Below are 17,768 nucleotides of genomic sequence, written 5' to 3' on the forward strand. Positions count from 1 at the left end.
AGATCTGTATGTGGAATGTATTAACCTAGAATGTGAGACAATAAGACAGACGAAGCTATGTAAATTCAAGAGTCTGATTTCAGCACTAAACACACATTAAACTGGAGAAAAATGAAACCTACTGCATGAAACAAACCAGCAGATTATACTCAGGGAATCATGTGATCTGTGCATAAATGAAAATCTCTCTCTCATTGTAAAGTGCTTTAGTTAGCCTGAATATAAATGTAAACATTTTTTTCAAGCTATACCTTTAAAGTATCAAGAACTTAACTCTTATTTTTATATCTGAAGTTTCAATGGTAAGCTAGTTTTCACTGCTATTTAACTGTTACTAATTTTAACCTGGACAGTTTTGGGATCTGAAACATCCATTTGACCAAAAGCTATTTTTTTATTTATAATTTTCAATTGTGCAGTATAGTGCATTCAGCAGCAAATTAGTCCAGTTTGGATTATCTATGTTTTTATTACACTATCCAGCACAGCTCCACTAACTGGGACAATAAATCACACTCTGTGAGTTTTGTTAAGTTTGTATCTATGGACAACTGTGGAAATTCTGGGGTGCAAATTTGTATCAGGGTGGTTTAACAAAAGGCATTAGTGTGTCTGCAACATCAAAACAGCTAAGCTGGCCTACAGAGGAAGATGGAGCAGCTCTCTTATTAATCATACAAGCACTATAACGTACCAGTCAAGGGAGACAAAGAGCGAGAGAGAGAGAGACAGAGGAGAGAGAGAGAGAGAAAGACAGAGAGAGAGAAGGAAATATAAAGAACTGATTGCATGTATGAATGATAAAGTGGTGTATCTAGAGTCAGAGGTTACAAACCACACCATGTAGGTAACTGAATACCATGCTGTCAGTTAGGAATATCACACCAAGATCCTGGCCTTGCAGGGAAATATAGAAGACCTGAAAAACTACTAGTAGTGGTGTCAGAGCCAGATTAATAACAGTGCAGCTGGAGATGCAGCTCTAGGCGTACTTGACTAGAATGAGCCCTGTTTCTACTCCCAATTTGGTCAGAAATCTTGTATTATTGTCCCTCCAAATAAATAAACCTGTTATAATTTTCAGAATTGGGTAGTAAAACCTTCAACTCACATGATGAAATGAAGACTTTGAGGGCACAAATTTAGTCCCTTATTTACAATTTCACCTTCTAAAAGATATAGAACTAAATCTTACCAGCCTCTAACAAAATTAAAGAGTGCACTACAACCCTCTTATCAGTAAGATGTAGTGATTTCAAACCAAGGTAAGTAGGCAAGTAGTTTTAAAGCCAGTTAACTCCAGCGGTAAGGAATCACTACTGAAAGCTGGTATGGAAGGGCTCCTTTTCTCGGTGGCATGACACTCTGTATTCCTATTCTAAGAGTTTGCCTTAGTAGCCCTGAAGAAGAGGAAGCTGTCTCTAAAGTTAGAACATTATGCAATGCTAACAGTATTTGCAAATGATAGTCAAGCAGGCTTGCTGATAAATTGGGAGTACAGGATGAAATTGTATGTGACCCCTGATTCAGCCATGACTTTTTGCAATATCTGTTGGTGAAAAAAAGGTTTAATACGAGTCTAGCCAATCATAACATTTACAAACAATAACTATAAATACAGAAGAATGCTCTACAATCTATACACAACGTGGGGAATATACTGACATCCAGTCAAGACCTACAAAGGGTGAAATGGGTACATCTTTCAAAGAATCTTTAGATACATGCAAGGGGCATCACAAATAGCCCTCAACAATAGATCTGAATCTTTTCCCCAGGAAGCCAATGATGATATAGAGATGCAGTTACCTGACCAGAAAGATGAACCTCAAGGTTCCAACAAGATGTCTATTGTATCAAGAATTCAAAAAATATCAGGGTACAAGGTCAAAGTAGGACTCTAACAGGTTAAAAGGAAAGAATGCCCAAAAACAGGGGGGGACAAGCAAAAGCAAGGCAAGTGAGATATATTTGTTGCCATTTTGAATGTGATTTAAAGTGTTGGTACAACTGAAACTAGGGACCAGATTGTGATTTGTAAGTGTCTATCAGACTTGACTCTTGTGTGTTTTCTTTTTCTCAAGCAAAACTGTTTGCTCTAATATAGACTATGAACTGTAGCTGACAAACATATTTAGATCAGATCTCAGTATAAAGTTATGAACTTTACTGGTCTATGTTACAACATGCAACTTTAATTGTAACAGGCCTACATTGTTTGGTTAAGAGATAAGATATCACTTCATATTTAAATTTTAGTAAAACGGAAGTGTGGTGTTTTTCTCCAATGTCGAAAGGGTATGTTCTTAAGAGCTTAGCTTGCACTTCTAACAAACTGGTACTTTTATTAGTGCACAATGGGAATTTGGATTTCTGGTTCCCCATATGACCAAAATGAAGACTAGCCTATATTTTCTGTTATGTTTTAAAGCATAAACCAGCAGAAGTGGGCTTGCAAACTTTATTCGTGTGGGAATTGGATTTTGATATTTCCCTTTTCAGCACCATTGTAGATTTAATCCAGTGTGGAAAGATGAAATGAAAGCTGAACTGACTTTGTTGCATGTTACTAAGGAACTGGGACTAAATGTTCCATGGAAGGGACACACAAGTATATGTATATATATTTTAATGCAGTATTATAGGCAGGAAATCATTCAGATATGTCTTGGAGATTTCCAGGACTGAGTGTGGGTATAAAGGATACAGAAATCAACTGTAGATAAACTACAGATTTCACAGCAGTATATCAGTTATAGTTTGCCTAAGAATAACTGATGGAAAGATCCTTTAATCTTTCTGGACAAGGAAGCAAAGCACTTCATTGTCCAAGGAGTACCCGACTTTAAACATAATAATTCTGTCAGTTCTTTATAATCATTATTTTGGCAGGAATATTTCAGATATTATGCCCTGAGCCTTTGCAAGATTGCTGGGGGGATTGTTCGATACCAATGAGAAATATCAGTAAAAGACTTATGGGAAGAATGACTAAATGGGTGGAAAATGTGCAAAGTAACTAGGTTTAGGGACCCAGATAGAAAAACTATGGTTAGCTATCATGTATCTCAAAACAGCAACAAGAATTTGTCCTCATGTAAAAAGACAGGGATAGTTCTGTCCTAGAAATTGAAGCAAAAAGTGCACCAAATGGTGTAACAGCAGTCCACTCAAGGAAAGGGGGTAGGGGAATTGATATGGTAAATATAAATAAAACCCCTCTAGCCTTTTATAAAAAATGTAGTCTGAAAGGTTATTAACCTTGATGGAATAGCACAAACAGGTCAACACATTTCTATATAATGCCAACTTAAAAAAGTTGGTTGGACATGTCGAAGGGTGAAAATACTTGGTCAGAAACAGACAGAGCTATAGTCTACTTGTCTCCTGTACAAATACCTATAGTCTCCTGTACAAATCCTGGGTAAAAAGAATTCCAATGCTATGTCCTATTTACTCTAAACTCTTTCTCTACATAATACTAGTTCATCACATAAATCAAATCACATCTCACCTTTCAATATACTTCTGACCATTCTTATTACAATCTAAAGTGCGTATTCAAGGACTATATTTATTTTATTTATTTATTTATGTATTGATATTTGTTAACCGGGTTTGTCCAACTGGGCTTGTGGCCCATTTTCAGTGGAGACTCGAGGAGAAAAGCTCAAGTAGTACATTTTAAACAAGTACAATTTTAAACAATATTGATATAATAGCAGTTATAGAAAAAAGATTCACATATGTTGAGTTACATGCATAAAGTTATAGTTGCATTAAAAAGAAGCTAAGTAACAATTTTACATTGTTATAGTTCAATAGGTCAACAATAACAAAAATTTGTTTGTATAAAATTATGCAAATGCATAATAGACACATTGGAGAGAGAGGTGTAATGAGGTACTAAGTATGGTCCTTTTGAGGGGACTATAGTAAAACTATTCTCCTTAAGTTGCAATTATGTTTTGGTATCTATCCTCTACTATATCTCCCCCTATTACAGGCTATCAGTCAATGTAGTACATCTATGAAAATTCCTCACCCACTGATTGCTATTAGTAATACCTGGTTTACATTCTATAAGTCACTCATTTTCCTGATAGATTTCTTCACTTCATTTTAAGAATCATGCTCTCTCTTCCTGTACTAGACTATGCAACAATGTCATTAATAAGAATATTTATAAGAATGCATTTTATCCAATGTTATATTTATAACACAAATGTCATGCCATGTATATGCAAAACTTGTATTTGTAATTATAATCATTGCTACATGTTAAATGTGGAGCTTTCCAGGCTTCTGCTGAAGAAGGATTTTTGTCCAGTTGGACTTCCCAGTAATCAAATGTAAAATAAAATAAAAAAATAAAATAATACTTCTATGCCAAGCTCTCAGAACTTAATTCTTTCTTCCTGTAATTTTTTTCCTTTATAATACAGAAAAAGTATAAAAGGTCCTGCTTAAATGTATCTCATGAAATCCTGTAAGATATTTAGTGTTATTCTATCTATTCCAACAACCCAACAGGAAATCCCTGATAAGTCTGATCTTTAATTTTACTTTAAAAATATGCTGGTCAAGTTTCCATCAACCATTTAATTATTTTCAGACTATTTAATTATACCCTTTAATGACACCCCCTACCCTGACTTATTGGTGTTTTCTGAATAGTCAGTTTCTGTCTCTAGCTCTTGAATCTTATTATTTTGGTAACATGCTCCTTTTTTCATGCAGAAAATAATGCAGACGATCCTGCTTAAATACTTCCCATCAAGCCATCCAATATAACTTAATATCATCCTGACTATTCCAATAACCCAAGAGCATCACCCCTTATTATTCCTTTATTTTTTATTTATTTGTTTTACTATTTACCAGGCCTTGTCCAGTGGCTCATCTTCCTTTATCCAATCTGTTCATTATTCTTTTGAGAACCAAAACAAGCTTCTTCCAACCCAGGCAATAGCCCTTCAGTCCATTCAATCTCTGGCTGGAGAGCCTAATCAGCTCATTTGCTTTCCTGGAGAGGCAAAAATGAGTGTCCAGGAGGGGACCAGTATGACAGCACAAGTAGACTCCCCTTTCACCTAGAAGCCCCTACGTCTTGTGGAACCTCACTAGAGTATAGGTCTGCAGGCTATGGGCAAGTTGTGTGTTTCTTTCCAAAATGGTCAGCCCAGCCGCTTTGGCAGTAGATTCTCTGGGTCTATATTATGAGACTGAAAACCCGTTTCAGTGAATCTGAACTGAGCAACACCTATAGCATGAACTACGGTAACAGCGAACGTCCAAAACCGTGAAACATGAAATGTCGAACTGTCATGGTTGGCCCATCTGCGGTATAGCTCCGTAAGGTAAGTCTGCGATAGTTATGGACCTTTGGGTTAATGTGCGGGTTAAGGTAAGTGCATAGATAGGTAATGTATGCAAGGTTTAGTGTAGGGTTAGAAGTAGGGTTTTGTTAAGTGTATGTGTGTGGATTATTTGTTTTGTTTGGGAATATGTCTGTAGGGTAAGTGTGCGATAGTTAAGGACCTTAGGGTTAGGGTGCAGGTTAAGGTAAGTGCATAGATAGCAATGTATGTAAGCTTTAGTGTAGGGTTAGAAGTAGGGTTTGGTTAGTGTATGTGTGTGTTTCATTTATTATGTTTGGGTACGTAGTATGTAGCGAGTGGTGGTGTTGGCCGACTATGACGATTCGAGATTTTAAATTTCGCGGTTTAGGGGGTTTGGTGTATTTGCGGTTCGGGCTATGTATGTCGGTGTTGTGGTATTCGCTGAAACAGGTTTTTGATTTCGTAATATAGACCCCATTCTCTGTAGGCTTGAATTCCACTGGTGCTGTATCCATTCTTACCTGTAGGTGTCTTCACCATGGACCACTTCCCTCCCCTCCAGGATGACAGAACCAGTAGTCATCACTCAGTTCTAATTCAACTAAAAACAGAAAAACAAGGTTGGCCAGGTGTGTATGCACAAAGAAGTGGCACACACACACACACACACACACACACACACACACACACACACACACACACACACACACTAAAAAAAATATTAGTACATTTGTCCAGTTTCCTTTTGGACCTCATCAGAATTAATTACAAGATACAATTTCCAACATTTAAATACATTCACAAAAAATGTGCATTTATAAAAAAGCTGGTTGAATGGAACGGATCCATTTAAACCTGGAAACACCACAGAATTTAATTGAATCTGCTGTATTATTTCTTTATACAATAATGTGCTCTCCCAATCACCCCACTCCAGGATCTTTGTTGACTAGGTCCATGATAAAAAACTTAGATTTCCTAAAATTACCACAAGACATAGCATATTTAAACAATGTGTTACAGCCATAACATGCTCGTAAACCTGTTTCTATACATTTGTTTTCATTTTGCCCACATAATATGCAGAATAGGAGGTAAAGAAGGCTATATAAATCACTCCTTTTGTCATATAATTAAATCTTCCAGGGCATGGGATAACTCTGGAGTAATCTGCTACAGTAATATCCCAAACTTCCAATATGAACCTACACTGTAACATAATGATTTAAGTATTGCACTGTGTTTGAAGTTTCATTTTTCCCATGCTTGCCTGAATAACTTGGATAAGGGTTGCTGCTAGGTATTCTGACTCCCATTGCCATCCAGTGATTTGAGGCCCCTACCCCTAAACTTTAAGCTGAAGAACAGAAATGAAAAACAAAGAGGTTATTTTGTCAATGTAGTGCTTCTCATTTAAGGAGCTAGCCATCTCAACCACATCCATTCTGTTCCTCAACTTCAAGCGGAGTAGGACAAAAAAAAGATCTATTCCCCAGTCTGGCATTCATTATTTGAGAACCTAGCCAGATGTGGTTTTCAAGATCTGAGCTCCTCAACTGTGAGATGAAGCACAAAAAAAAAAAAAAAAAACTTTTGTATCCTTTTAAATTGTAGCATACTAGTTGCTGCATTTCTAGCAAGCAGCTTTTATAGTTTATGCTACACACAGAGAACAAAAATGACTGATCGGATCAGCATGGCATCTGCTGATCATACGCCCTAACATGGAGCGGCAGTCCCCTTCATCCCACTCTAAGTTGAATATCATCTGCTTGGACCAGGGTCCCACTTATTTATACTCTCTCTCCAAAGTCTTGACTGATGTAATTCAAGTCTCGTTAACGAATTTGAATAGCCATTCTGAAGCCATAATCAACCACAGATAGATCCATACTTGCACTAAGCTCAACCCTCTATCCAATTATCATTGGTATATGACACCATTTTCATTTAGCTTTATCTTAAATAAGCTTTTTATTCAATTTGGATCATCTTCAGCTCTCTCAAAACATATCTGCTAAAACCTCACCTTCTCTAGTTTCCGTATTTAACCCTATTTCTCTTACCTGGGTGTTGTCAATTTTCTTCCTCAGTGACCAACCAAGGTGTTGGTGTATCATGAGCTCAGGTTTAAGGGGGGAAGGTGTGGATTTATACTTGCCACTTCATACTTAGACTCATCTGTGCTACCACATAGTAAGATAATATACATTGAGTTGTGCCTCTAGAAATGAGATTACAAACTAAATACAATCTGTAGCTGAGAACTGTAACATTTTCTTTGAAATTTGCCAGAAAATTTCAAACAATTTCAGAAGTATTGTTCTGTATTGCTAGATACCACCAGTAGGTCCAGATAACTCATTGGCTACATTTTTTGCCATCCATGTCACAACAAATATTTTAATATTTCTTTTCTAGCTGGGTAGCTGAGAATTTCAAACATACCTGAATCATAGTGTTGGTATACTGTTAAGAAATTAAAACTAAAAATACTTATTTCTCAGAAAAGTTATTTTATCCAAGTTCAAATGTTATAGCAAAAATCGTAATTTACTTGATCAGAAAAACATCCACATATCTAGGATGACCTTTCTCCTTTACGTTATAACTATTGGTTCACACAATGTACCATAGAAGGCTGATTATTGACATCTGTTGTCCAGAGAAGTTTTATAAGAATTCCTTGAAGCAATATAGACATTTTGACACTTGAAGGTAGTGTCAAATTCAGGTCAGGGAGTCAGAATTGACAAACTGTAAAATTTATTAAATCCTCAGTTTAATATAAAAGCACGGCTTTCAGTTCTCTTCAGATTAACAAATATAAATTCTACCAAACATTAAATGTCGGTCTGACTTCAAGCCAAAAATACTAATTTTTACATAAAAGCAGCATTTTTATTCCTTTAAATGTAGCACAAAAATGACATTAATTTTAATTAAACATCAAAATGCAGCTCTTTTGCCTCTGAAACTATAAATAGATTCTTAGGGAGTTTTCATTTTTCCCAGTAACATTTTCTCAAAAAGCCATGAGAATTTATCCAATCATTTTGGGGATGCAGTCATTTACATACTGACAGTGACACTTGCCCAACATAGTCAGAAGTTTAAGAACATTTTCTGAAAAAGGTCATCTGTAAAGGAAATATTTATCATCACATAACCCTCAATACCTATCTGTCCAGAGGCTCTTGGTGGTCCAGTGACTCAGACACCAGCAAGTTATGTTCTTGGTCTTGGGTTCAAGTCCCAAATGCGAGCCAATGTTATTTTTTAACGTCTATATTGTATTCTATACTACAGTAAGGCATTAGTAAGTTGTGATAAATTAGAACTCAATTTTTACAAATGCAAATGTACAGAAATAGTGAGAATGTTCAAAAGGATGCTTGTGCAATGCAGTGCACTAGTGGTCAACATTCTAAAGTGTGCTCAGCAATCACTACAATTGCTATACTAAGTCTGAGACTGTAGTAATTCCTCTTCCTCCAAGACACACGTCATTTTGGGGTCTGTGTATGTAGTGGAGTGTGCAGCAACCCACAAATCCCTCAGCAAAACATTAGTAAAGTTTTAGAGCAAGGTTAAAGTTTAGTGCATATATGATTGATTGCAGTTTTATGATCACTCTTTTCAGTGTTGATGTGTGCTGTGTTATGTTTTTAGTATGTAAACATGTTAAACATATAAGAAAATCACAGATCTGGATAACAGAAGCCTGACACTGTGCTGTTTAGTCAAGATGAGATCTAGTTTCTGTACCTAAAATTCAACAACTTTATCTAACTGACTCTGCTTTCCTTTCATATTTCTTGTGCCACAAACAGGCTTCTGATACTGTGTTGCTATCTTTCTTGTTTATTCTGCAGTGTCTCTGATTTCATTGTAAAGTAAAAATAACATGCACATCAGCAGATATATATATATATTGTATGGTCTAAACAATACATACCACCTTGCCTGTACATTGTTGGTGAGATATTTCTTCTGAACACCATAAGTGGACACTGACTTTACATGTCTTGCACCTCAGGCCTTGCTTCGAGTTTCCTAAAAGAATACACATTTTCAGATTCTTTTCTATATTCAGCACAATGCGGTATGTAATAAATAAAACAAAGGTACCAAATATTAGAACACTTTAAACATGATTTCAGTGTATTGTCTTATTACAGAATAATAAAATGACTCATGCTACAGCACATTTCATACTGAGATAAATGGATAAAAACTAAACTTCACCATATGCTATAGGATTTCCTTGCAGCCTAATTTAAATGTACTTACTGAAATGACTTATACTGTAATTCAGATTTTTGTTTCCAAAAATTCATTGTGCTCTAGTACTTATTATACCATGATCCCCCCAAAACATGCACGCTGATTGGCCAGCGTGCCCGTTGTAAATCGAGTTATACTAATGGAAAAAGGTTCGGTCGCCCGGACTTTTTTCCATTAGTATAACTCGTTTTTTTTAAACACTGTCTCGCTATGTTAAATGGGTTTAACATAGCGAGACAGCTTTAAAATAAGCAACGGAGATCTCCGTTGCTTATTTTAAAGCTGTCTCGCCATGTTAAACCCCTTTAACATAGCGAGCAGTGTTAAAAAGCAACGGAGAAAGCAAGATCTCCATTGCTTTTTTTAGTGTCTCGCTATGTTAAATGAGTTTAACATAGCAAGACAGTTTTAAAATAAGCAACGGAGATGTCCGTTGCTTATTTTAAAACTGTCTCGCTATGTTAAACTCATTTAACATAGCGAGACATAAAAAGCAACGGAGATCTTGCTTTCTCCGTTGCTTTTGCCCACAGCTGATGTACTGCGCAGGCGCGCAGTACATCAGAACTGCCGTGGATGCCAGACATCTGCGGAAGGGCAGTAAACAGGCATTATACTATGCCATTATTTAAGAAAAGTAACAGTTTCTTTTCTTAAATAATGTCATGGTATAATAGCAATAACCCACTTCTGGGTGTGGGTAATGCTAAATTACCCATGGTTGGCTTTGGTTGGTCCCTCGGCGCCCTCGGGACCAAACCACGCCAACCGTGGGTAAATTTAGCATTACCCACACCCAGGCGTGGGTTATTGCTATATTAGCTACTTGTCTATAATCATTAGTCTTGTGTGCAGTTTATAGCGCTGTAGACGCTAACCACTAGACCAGTGTAATGTTGCAGCTAATTCTTTTACAAATCCATTGGTTCATTCATTAAACATTCACAGTGTGTGTGTGTGTGTGTGTGTGTGTGTGTGTGTGTGTGTGTGTGTGTGTGTGTGTGTGTGTGTGTGTGTGTGTGTATATACGCACGTGTATAAACATTTTTGCACATTATGTAGTAGCATGATTTTGAAATACCCCTTCCCTTGTAAAATGTTTTTAAGAAACACATTTATGGTAACAGAATTATTTTGTGTTACCCAACCCCAAATCTGTAAAAATATTATATAAGTTTTATCAGCTTTAATAATGCTACCTATGATCAATGAATGTTTGATATAATTTAACATGTACAGTTGGTTGTATTATTGACTGTATTTTTCATTGATAAAGGATGAACAACTTTTGGTTCTGAAGTGACGTGACATTTCTGAAATAGTCTAGTATTTCAGCAGGAAAAAGCATATCTAAGATACACATATTTTAAACTACATTATATTTACTAAAGGAAATGCATTTTACAATTGCAGTAACACTGTACAAGGTATGAATTATAGTCACTTGAAGTCACAGCTGCTGCCCTACCTAATTAAGATAAAAGCCAATCTTTTTTTCACTTTTTTGGCTTAACACTGTGGCATGCTGTTGTTCAACCTTATGGTTATTACTTCCTGTGTACTTAAATTATTATTTCTCTGTTACTGAAGATTACAAGTCATAAATAATGTAATCATCACAACAAGACAATCTGGAATAAATTCAACTTTTTCTACTTGCTAGGATGACTACTGTCTAGAAATATAACAGCATGAAATGTATACGTTCTTCTGAAGGACAGCATAATTTTGTTGTATAACGCCACTGCTTATATATTTGTGTCACATGCAATGTTATTCATGCACATTAAGGAAGGCGGAGCCCAGCAGGCACTAAACCCACCTACAATCATGTGATGGCAGAGCTCACAATATGTAGGCTTTTTGAAGACGTACTCTTGAAAGCTGTGTGTCCTCATTGGCTTTAGGGGTGCGAGAGGTTTATGTAGTGTTCCTGATGTTTGTTCAGCAGGTACAGTCTCAGGATGAAGAGTTGGTGGAGATGGAGGTGGGGGCGTTGGAGGACTGAGGAGCACCTCAGAGGGAATCTTCATGTCACTGTTGGATCGCACAAAAAAGTTCTCAACACTTTTGCTCCTCAAGATGGTCTTCAAGGAAAGGGAACGTTTCAGCTTCTGTAACTGAAAAATAGAAAGTCATTTTAAACAGTACCACAAGCCTTATTTTCAGCAGTCAATCTCAGTTACAAAGGAGTGCGCTCCTTTACTCTCCTGATGCTGAAAAGTTCCCTTTCAATATAATATTCATAACAGTACTAGTATACTCAGATACAAAATTAATTAGAAAACAATGCAAAATCACTGACACTATCATTATTAATATAATTAATACCTTACTTATGTTATACCACAGAAACACTTCAGAGTTTGCTTCTTTTCCACTTTGCTTGTTTTAGTTTGTAAATACCAGCTAAGCAACATATTACATTTATTTGGAGTTGCTAACAGAAGAAGGATTTACTGTAGTAGAACAGCTCTTTCATATAGTACATGGGGGAATACGTCCCTTGGCAAATGCAGGCTTGTATCTTCGGAGGGTACTAGACCACAAAATAAGTAAAAAAACAAAAAAAAAAAAAAAAGGCAGATGAACTCAGTCATTCTGTGATGGCATTTATGAAACCAGAGTAAAAATGGTTTGCAATTCCAACCAACATATGCCTAGAGGGGGAAAAGGTGATCACAACCTAAAATATGATGATTGCAAGTGTGTGTGTGTGTGTGTGTGTGTGTGTGTGTGTGTATGTGTGTGTAGGTGTGTTTTTGTAAGACTATTTTCTGACAGTGAGCCTAACAACCATCATGCAGGATACAAAAGTAAAAGAATGAGGAGGAACTATTCGACAATGCCACAGTAGCTGGATTTAGTTTGCTGTAGTGGCAGGAACACTAGGCAAAGGGAAAACATCTCTACAAACTTGCCAAGAATAGCCACAACTCTTAACAGTGCTGATGTAAACAAGATGGAAAGTTTCATGCATGACAAGCTCATTCCCTCAATGTACCAAGACTGATGCAGCCTGTAAAATAGAACTGTCATACCATCTTGATGTTGACAACAAACCGAACAGGAATGAAGTACAAGTGAACTACATTTAGTGAGCTGAAAATTATCAGATTTATACAAAAAGGTACCAAAGTCAATTTGAAAAAATCACCCTATAAAACTGCTGAAAGTGAATAAATTCATAATTGAATAATTATACATGTGGTTAAAGGCCTATTCGAGGGCACATCACCAACAAGGACTACAGTATGCAGTGCAATAGTACGGTCTTCATTTCAGAGTAGCTTGACAGTTTAGGTTTACTGGTCCTACAGCATTTCTAGACTGTTTTTATCCTGAATAATCATGTAGTCTAGTATACTTCTGGTGTAGACTGTTATCCCATTATTGGAAAAACTCCATCTAACCCCTTAAAATATCAGATTTTCATTTCACATTAAACTCCACTGCCTAATAAAGTGATTGACAGATCTGCAACTCAAATTAAGCTCAAAAATTAAAAAAGTTAAAGGTTTTTCTGGATACACAATGCAGTCTTTCATTCCTTTACCTTTATATGATTAGATATAGCTGAAATATGTTTTATTCAACTAGTAAGAAAGATATGGAGCAACCCTGAGCAACCCAGCCTCATTAACCTGGATGGAAAGGTCTGGGAGGAATATAAAGGGAATGCCTACTTATCACAGATCTTCTTTAAATCAACTTGAACTTGTTGAAATTGTACATACAATCTACTGAAAAAGGGACTTCAACAAACGCGCTTCAGGATTTCAGGTAACCTGTTTGCTTGGACATTGTTCCTCTTCACTTGATTTTCAAGAGTATCTTCTGTTACAGTTTCAGATTTTGGAAGGAAATGAAACCAATCTGGAACTCCTAACTCCTGGTGTTGGCTATACAGGTGAATAAAACAAGACTGTATTTGCAGGATCCAGCCCTGATAAGTGATCAAAATTCTGTCAGGTTTTACACTTGTGCTAGTTGTATCTATAATGACAGTCAGCAAAATGGCTTGCACTTTTTTTGCAAGTGAACCTTAGTCCAGTTTATTTTATTTTTAAACACCTTTAATGAATTATCACTTGTGACACAGGCAAATTTACATTTATATAAATATAACCTAAGCATTACATAAATTATTCAATCCCTGCCTTTTTTAAAACAAGAAACATCTTTATTAAACCATCACTTAAGAAATAGACAATCATACATTTTGTAAATGAAAACAATCCACACAGACACAATCCTAGTTGCAAGCATTTTATATCACAAACCATACGGACACACTCCCAGTTGCAAACATTATACATCACTTGTCTACCAATTGTTTTCAGACAAACATTACATAGCTCATTTAAGTCCTGCCTTCTTTTAAACCTCATTTCTTCCCTGTATGTATTGTCCCTGCAATTCCCATTTTTCCTATGTAGTTTGCTCCTACCCTTTTTCTAAAGATCTCAGTTCCGGTTGTTTTATCTCTGTTACTATAGTCAATATTTCTTGTAGAGTTTAGATTAGATTCTGATTTCCATTTTCTACTAATTGCTGTTTTGGCAGACACCATAATCAGACACGGCAAGGACAATGTCTAGGCAATTCCAATTCTATATCATAGCTCAGAAAAATCATCTCCCTCATCACACCAATCTGCCCACCCAGCATCTCTGACAATACACCCCACATGGACTCCTTAAAGTCTGCCAACACACCGCACTCCCAGAAAATATGTTCCTAATACCTCTTTCTTCCTCATCAGACCTCCAACATTTGCTGTCTACCTGAGGAAAAAGTTTCTGGAGTCTATTTGGAGTATAATAACATATATGTAAACATTTCCAAACAAAAATCCTAAATCTTCTAGATTTTGTTGCATATTTTGGAGGCATACATATGTCCTCCCATTGTTTCTTTGTGACTTGCTTATCCAATCTCTCTTCCTAATCATTTCTAACCTCCTCTGATTGATTCTTATAGTTATCATGCAATTTTTTATATCCTCTTATTCCTTTTTTAATGGCAGTTTCTGTTCTTCCATTTAGGACCTCCCCTATTTATCTCTCTTTGCCTATACTCTGATACCAATCCTTGATAGGGAAGGCAATCTCTAAACTGCAGTTCAAACAAATTCTTAGCATCTTCCCATTCTACCATCTTTCCCTGTCTAGTTATTTACTCCCAATACCTTGGTTCCATTGCCAGTTTTCTCCAATAAATTCCAGCCCCCTCTTGTCTACTGTCTATATTCCTAATTGCATTCATCTCTATCAGCAGAATCTTCTTTCTCCATTCCCATGTTGCCTAAGTTCTTAGAATACTTTCTGCTACTTTATAGATATACTATTCTATATGATTATTGTTATTCCCATTAAAGGCCTACATCCAAAATCCCAGTCTCTCCTTGTTTCTTGAGCTTTCCCTCTATTACACTTTGAATTATAGTTTCTGGCTTGTGCTATGTATAGAAGCCTTAACTGTGAAGCTCTAAAATACTCCTTCAAATTGGGTAATCCCAATCTGCCCTGTTCTACTGGAAGAATCAGCTTCCCCTTCCCAGATAAAGTCCCTCAGCTCTTTATTAATTGTTATCTACAACTTCTCCTCTGATTGATAAAAAGATGCCTGACCTGTGTATAAGACTAACGGGACTAAAAACATTTTAACTGCTTGCATCTTACCATCCATATCCATATAACAAAACCTCCATTTTCTCAATTTTTGTATTATCTTTTGTTTAGTTTCTTCCCACAGATCCTTAGCTGCCACATCAGAATAATTTTGAATCCATACTCCTAAATACTTCATTTTATCATGTCCCCATAAATATGGATACTGCTGAACCAATTCATATGTCGGTACATTATTTACCACTATTGCATTTGTTTTAGCTTCATTAATTTTCTAACCCAGAAAGATATGAAAGTGGCTCAAAATGTTCCACAACACTATAATGTCTCTTTCTGGTTCTGTCATGTATAAAATAATATCATCTGCAAATAGAGATAGCTTTTCTTGACTAACATACCAATTATATCCTTGAATTTAAAAAGACTTTGCACTTTAGTACCCCTGTTCAATGGTGCATATATATATGGCATCCCTCGGCACCTCTGCTACCCAAGTTCAACATCAAACTTATTCCTCTGGCAGGGTCATCTGGGGATGGCAGATTGGATGAAGTTGATAACGGATAGCTCTCCCATACCTGGGAGAGGTTTAGAGCAGAACTGCTACCTGTGTAATGTCTGGTTGAGACAAGGGGCCTCACAGGCCACTCCTGTAAAGGGCTAGCAATGATTTCCTGCAATTGGTGGGTGGATACATGCACTAGGAGTGATGACCTTATTGCACATAATTCCCCCTCAGTTAGAGAACATGACAAGACAATACATTAGGGATGGGTTATGGTACATTATCCACAACTCACCTGTGGGATCCTTACTCCATGGTACAAGGTACAATGTATGGCATAAGGCCCAATTCCTGAGATGTCATGGGGTCATATCCATAAAAGGGTCATGTCCTGAACTGTCTTGAATGGAACAGTCAGGGAATATGTGGTTGAGCAGAAAACTGAACCAGGAAATATCCAGAGGTTAAGCAGCAGTCAGATAGACAAATGGGACTTGGACAGTAGTAAATATACTTTTCTAGAGCTATACTGTACTTGTAGATCCTGGGATTTGATCCCAGTTATGTGATCACTACTCAAAGACAATACTTTTGTGCAAGGAGTTGTGATCACTCTTCTGCTCTAGTTTAAAAAATAAATAAATAAAAAAAAACTTATTTGAATTACATAAGAACATAACATTCATTGAATCTGATTGCTTGAAATGAAATGAACCTTTGTATCCTGAAAATGTAAAATTTCCTTATGTAGACCTTGGGAAAGCTATTGCCTATTTAGAGATGTAACCTAAAACCCAGCCTGTGCAAGATATTAACTGAATGAAGTGTATTTCTAACTTAATATGGCTAATGCCCCATACTGATTTTCCACCATACTGTAGTGGAATAGCTATAGGAAGGCACAGGAAATAAACAGCTAATAAGAAAACAGCCTTAAAGGAGGCTACAATTACATATAATGTAATAAATCAGAAGCAAAATAATAAATTAGACAATCGTTACAAAAAAAAAAAAAAAAACAAGCACATTAATTTCTTTAAAGGATAATATGAATTGTAGTTTAGTAAGTAGCCCCTTGAAGCATAATGTGAGATATTTTAGTTGTAACTCTACAGGCATCAAGATCACAATAATGGCTAAAGAGTTAAGGGCTACAACTCAAAAGCCATGCATCTGGAGGGTCAGTGTTGTAAAGGCTTGGGTATGGATAATTAATATGCCAAGGTGCTAGCAGACAAAGTGGAGGTGTGTTTTATTTATGTATTTGTTTGTTTGTTTATTTACTTGATAAGTTGATAAAGGGCTGATCTGAAGACCCTTATCAGCCATGACATGGCCTTGCTGAACAATTTAACACAGAAACACACGCACACACACACACACACACACACACACACACACACACACACACACACACACACACACACACACACACATTCATAAATACATACATACACACATACATACACATGCATACAAACACATATACATGCATGTGTATGTACATACATGTGAATCTACATACATGTATACATTCATTGTCTGATAACCTGCTTAGTGCCAGTCAAGATTTCAGGGGAAGGGCATTAGACTGTGTGCTAATCCTGAATGAGATGCCAACCTAACATAGGATGAGCAAGCAAAAACACACACACCATACACATACGTGCATGCATGCACAGTTTAGAGAATTAGCAATTCACCTATGGCACATCTGTAGGATGTGGAAAGAAAATGGTGTGTTGACAAAAGCCACCATAAACACAGAAGTCACTACATCCAAGAACTAAACAAGAGTGGCAGTGAGTCAGTAAAACTATCCAGTGCTCCATTATGCCACCACAACTTAACATATCTTTTATCTTTTCCAAGTAAAATAAAATCAAACATTGATAAACAGTAAAACGTAGCAGTACATTGGCCAGCTCCATTGGTGTAGAGGTATAAAGCCTTAAGAATGTCCTGGACAACCTGAATTTGACTGGCACCTTGGGTGCCTGC

The 17,768-nt window shown here is 36.5% G+C and overlaps 1 protein-coding gene across 1 annotated transcript in view; it reads right to left on the reverse strand.

Annotated features, from left to right (window-relative positions):
* The window catches only part of STAC2 (SH3 and cysteine rich domain 2), an 816,617-nt gene that overhangs the window by 478,165 nt on the left and 320,684 nt on the right, over positions 1–17,768 (reverse strand). The window contains exons 2-3 of the mRNA XM_044055061.1: positions 11,452–11,749; positions 9,301–9,398 (exon numbers count right to left, since the gene is read on the reverse strand). Coding sequence (XP_043910996.1) covers positions 9,301–9,398; positions 11,452–11,749 — 396 coding nt within the window. The remainder of the gene's footprint in view (positions 1–9,300; positions 9,399–11,451; positions 11,750–17,768) is intronic.

Source organism: Protopterus annectens, chromosome 13.part0, assembly GCF_019279795.1.
Source record: "Protopterus annectens isolate FY-2018-M chromosome 13.part0, PAN1.0, whole genome shotgun sequence".
In the NCBI taxonomy this organism is placed as follows: Eukaryota; Metazoa; Chordata; order Ceratodontiformes; family Protopteridae; genus Protopterus; species Protopterus annectens.